The sequence below is a fragment of the Colobus angolensis genome, unplaced genomic scaffold (genome assembly GCF_000951035.1).
Source record: "Colobus angolensis palliatus isolate OR3802 unplaced genomic scaffold, Cang.pa_1.0 Scaffold109, whole genome shotgun sequence".
Taxonomy (NCBI): Eukaryota; Metazoa; Chordata; class Mammalia; order Primates; family Cercopithecidae; genus Colobus; species Colobus angolensis.
Genome location: NW_012111919.1, coordinates 42,272 through 46,746, shown reverse-complemented (window position 1 = coordinate 46,746; position 4,475 = coordinate 42,272). Strand labels below are relative to the sequence as shown.

At 45.5% G+C, this 4,475-nt stretch overlaps 1 protein-coding gene across 1 annotated transcript in view; it reads left to right on the top strand.

Annotated features, from left to right (window-relative positions):
• Nucleotides 1-4,475, top strand: part of NRBP1 (nuclear receptor binding protein 1) — a 22,846-nt gene that overhangs the window by 10,445 nt on the left and 7,926 nt on the right. The window contains exons 2-7 of the mRNA XM_011951377.1: nt 2,223-2,452; nt 2,638-2,760; nt 2,956-3,057; nt 3,441-3,530; nt 3,698-3,738; nt 4,109-4,203. Of these exons, the coding sequence (XP_011806767.1) occupies nt 2,243-2,452; nt 2,638-2,760; nt 2,956-3,057; nt 3,441-3,530; nt 3,698-3,738; nt 4,109-4,203 (661 nt within the window). The 5' untranslated portion in view covers nt 2,223-2,242. The remainder of the gene's footprint in view (nt 1-2,222; nt 2,453-2,637; nt 2,761-2,955; nt 3,058-3,440; nt 3,531-3,697; nt 3,739-4,108; nt 4,204-4,475) is intronic.

Here is a 4,475-nt window from a genome sequence, read left to right as displayed (position 1 = left end):
GCCAAAAAAGAAATAACCTGTATCAGATCTAGTGCCCCAGAGAATGGAAACTTCAGAGCCTTTGAGCAATGTGAATGAAATGAAAGCTGGAAGCTTAAGGTCTTAGCTCTGACTTCAATTTGTGGCTGCTTGAATGTGGGTATTTATTTTGTGTGTTATTGTATCTCAAGGACTTAGCCCAATGGTTGGCCCACAATAAGTGCTTAAAAAAAAATCTGTCAAATGAGTGAATGAAAAAAAAATGTTGTTAACCAATACCCATTTGTCACACTCACATCACAGGAAAGGTGAGGTCATCAGGGTTGAAGTCACTAACAACTGCCAGTCACCTGCCCCAAGGGTAGCCTCACCATGGACTGGCGGGCTTGTTCTGTGTAGAGAAGGGATGGATAGTGAATGCCAAGGTTAGTTCTAGCTGGATAAATTAGCCAAGGGTTTCAGCTGGATAAGTTGGCTGAGGGTGCTACAGGTCCAGCCTTAAGGCTATCTCAGTGCAACATTTTGGAGTCTGGAGTCATCTGTTCTGAATAGCGCCCATGTAGCTTTTTTGTTTTTAATTTTTTGAGATAGAGTCTCACTCTGTTGCCCAAGCTGGAGTGCAGTGGCACAATCTCAGCTCACTGAAACCTCTGCCTCCTGGGTTCAAGTGATTCCCCTGCTTCAGCCTCCTGAGTAGCTGGGACTACAGGTGTGTGCCACCACACCTGGCTAATTTTTTTATTTTTAGTAGAGACAGGGTTTTGCCATGTTGGTCAGGCTGGTCTTGAACTCCTGACTTCAGGTAATCTACCTATCTCAGTCTCCCAAAGTGTTGGGATTACAGGCGTGAGCCACACATAGCTTAATTCTTGAGCACAGTACAAATAGGGTGTCCTTGGGGATTCAAAGGGAAGCATGTTGGATGAATATTTGCCAAGAAGTAATGGAGCACCTGATTTTGCTGTTGATTTGAACCTGACTCTAAGTGAGGTTAGACTGCCGTAAATCTTGTGTTTGTCATTCCTGGGTGGGTCATCTTCAACTATGATAGCTCACCTTCTCTAGATTTGAGTTGGGAGAATAGTTAATATTGCAGTATTTAGGACTCATTCTGATTTTGGATTTAAAGGAAACAAAGGTGGTGTGTGTTTCCTATTTTTAATTTTTAAAAAGTGTGTAGAGACTGGGGTCTTGTTATGTTGTCCAGGCTGGTCTCAAGTGCCTGGCCTGTTTTCTTTTGAATTCGCAGATGAAGTTATTAGGATTATTAAATCTTTTTATTTATTTATTTTTTTGAGACAGAGTCTCCCTCTGTTGCCCAGCCAATGGCATGATCATAGCTCACTGCAGCCTCAAACTCCTAGGCAATCAAGTGATTCTCCCTTCAGCCTCCCAGGTAGCTGGGACTATAGCTGTGTACCACCTCACCCTGCAAATTTTTAAATTTTTTTTGTAAAGATGGGCTCTCACTTTGTTGCCCAGGCTGGGTCTCAAACTCCTGGCCTCAAGTGAACCTCTTGCCTTGGCTTCTCGAATTGCTAGGATTACAGCGGTGAGCTAATGTGCTCAGCTGGATTACTAAATTTTCTTTTTTTTTTTGAGATGGGGTCTTGCTCTGTCACCCAGGCTGGAGTGCAGTGGCACGATCTTGGCTCACTGCAACCTCCACCTCCCTGGTTCAAAAAATTCTTGACCGGGCGCGGTGGCTTACGCCTGTAATCCCAGCACTTTGGGAGGCCGAAGCGGGCGGATCACAAGGTCAGGAGATTGAGACCATCCTGGCTAACACGGTGAAACCCCGTCTCTACTAAAAATACACAAAATTAGCTGGGCGTGTGGTGGGCACCTGTAATCCCAGCTGCTCGGGAGGCTGAGGCGGGAGAATGGTGTGAACCCAGGAGGCGAAGCTTGCAGTGAGCCGAGATTGTGCCGCTGCACTCCAGCCTGGGCAACAGAGTGAGACTCTGTCTCAATAGAAAAAAAAAAAAAGAAACAATTCTCCTGCCTCAGTCTCCTGAGTAGCTGGGGCTACAGGTACATGCCACCACACCCAGCTAATTTTGTATTTTTAGTAGAGATGGGGTTTCACCATGTTGAACTCCTGACCTCAGGTGATCTGCCCACCTCGGCCTCCCAAAGGGATTACGGGCATGAGCCACTGCGTCCAGCCTGGATTACTAAATCTTTACAGATGTATCCTGACTCTCTGCCTTCTCCCTCTGTACTTTTCCCAACCAATGCAGGTCTGAGTGTTCCCTCCAGCATGTCGGAGGGGGAGTCCCAGACAGTACTCAGCAGTGGCTCAGACCCAAAGGTAGAATCCTCATCTTCAGCTCCTGGCCTGACATCAGTGTCACCTCCGGTGACCTCCACAACCTCAGCTGCTTCCCCAGAGGAAGAAGAAGAAAGTGAAGATGAGTCTGAGATTTTGGAAGAGTCGCCCTGTGGGCGCTGGCAGAAGAGGCGAGAAGAGGTAAGGTGATGGTACAGTCACTCTTGGGGGAGTGAATTCTGGAAAGGTGAGAACTGGAAGAGCGAAGTCTTAAAAGAGGCCAACCAAACTTCAATAGGTTGGGAGCTAGGAGGAGATGATCATATGGAGTGTTAAAATGGAGGATTTGCGAGATAACTTTCTCTTTCATATGAATTTCTTCTCAGGTGAATCAACGGAATGTACCAGGTATTGACAGTGCATACCTGGCCATGGATACAGAGGAAGGTGTAGAGGTTGTGTGGAATGAGGTACAGTTCTCTGAGCGCAAGAACTACAAGCTGCAGGAGGTAGGTAATGCTGTGAAAAGGTGAAGCCTGAGGAATGTTGGAACACTGATTTAGAGAGGAACTGGTGTTGGGAAGCTGCCCATGAGGAGAGTATGTTGGGGTCAGTTCATTTCTGGGGAGGGACAGGAAATGGCTTCTCAGGATTATTACAGTGATTTATGAACTCTGTTATTCCACTGTCTCGCTTGCTCTCAGGAAAAGGTTCGTGCTGTGTTTGATAATCTGATTCAATTGGAGCATCTTAACATTGTTAAGTTTCACAAATATTGGGCTGACATTAAAGAGAACAAGGCCAGGGTAAGAATTTTTTCCCTATATTTCCTGAACTTACTGCAAAGAGACTAGCTGCATTTATTATTGTTCGTTTTATACTCAGAGATTAAAACAAAGTAGTTTTGAAACAGAACTGGAATCAGCTGCAATGGCGATAAGAGTAGGGCTTCAGTTGTCACCTATGCCTTTTATATGGCTATAGATTGGGCAGAAAATGAGTGAACTTTTGCTTCCTTCTTCCCATAACTTTTATTGCTTAGTAGTTTTCATTGCCCTATTTAGTCTAAGTAAGTAAAGCTAAGAACAAGAGGAGAGAAATTTTAACAAACTTTCAAATTTAAAATCTGTTACAAGGGAAGGGATCATTTCTACCATAAGACCTTTTAGTAAATGCTTTGCCTCCCCAGGTCATTTTTATCACAGAATACATGTCATCTGGGAGTCTGAAGCAATTTCTGAAGAAGACCAAAAAGAACCACAAGACCATGAATGAAAAGGTATAGAAGGAGAGCAGACAAAGTTTTAGGCTCGGGGTGGGGCGGGGCGGGGGGCTTAAAAATTACTGTGTTAATAATGAAGCTGATCAGGAAGGGATAGAAGGAGCTGGTGGGAGAGAGTTAAGAGAGGGAATTACTGCTGACCCTTGGATCAAACTTTGTTCCAGGCATGGAAGCGCTGGTGCACACAAATCCTTTCTGCCCTAAGGTAAGTAGTACCTGGTTAGTTTCTTACCCATATTTCCTGATTTAGTTCCTCCAAACAGATTTCAGGGCACTACTCTTCTGTTCTCTTCTGCCTCTCCCCACTTTCTTTGAATCATATACTGTCAAGATTGGGCCCCCTACGGGTCTTTTAAAGGGTGCATCCTAATGCCCTAACCACAACACTTACCTCCTACCTCTTTCTCCTAGTGCTCATCCAGCTATTTAAATCATCAGGCATAAGGGAGATTCAGAGTGTGGGGATTATCTTTATGGTGACCAGCAGGAGACCTGGCCCTTGCTTCTCTTAACCCTTGGGTTCCCCTTGCCCTTAATTTCCCAGTGGCCCCTCTAACAGCCCAGTGCCCCCACAGCTACCTGCACTCCTGTGACCCCCCCATCATCCATGGGAACCTGACCTGTGACACCATCTTCATCCAGCACAACGGACTCATCAAGATTGGCTCTGGTGAGGGGAGGGAGAGGTTCTGGGCAGGGGAGCCTTGGGAATTTGGGAACCATGGGGGTAAGATGAAAGGAATGGGGGATAACAGAGCAAAATTCTGAAGTGTGGGCCGGTGAGAAGAGAAAGGACCTTGCTAGGAGTAATTCATAGGAGAGGCCAGTTAATTAGTGGAGACGGGGTAGGATATATAATCTTACACCTTTTTGAAAGGAAATTAGGGTCAATACAGAGATACTGATAGGAGGTTGGGAAAGGGCAAGAGATACCGGTTTGAG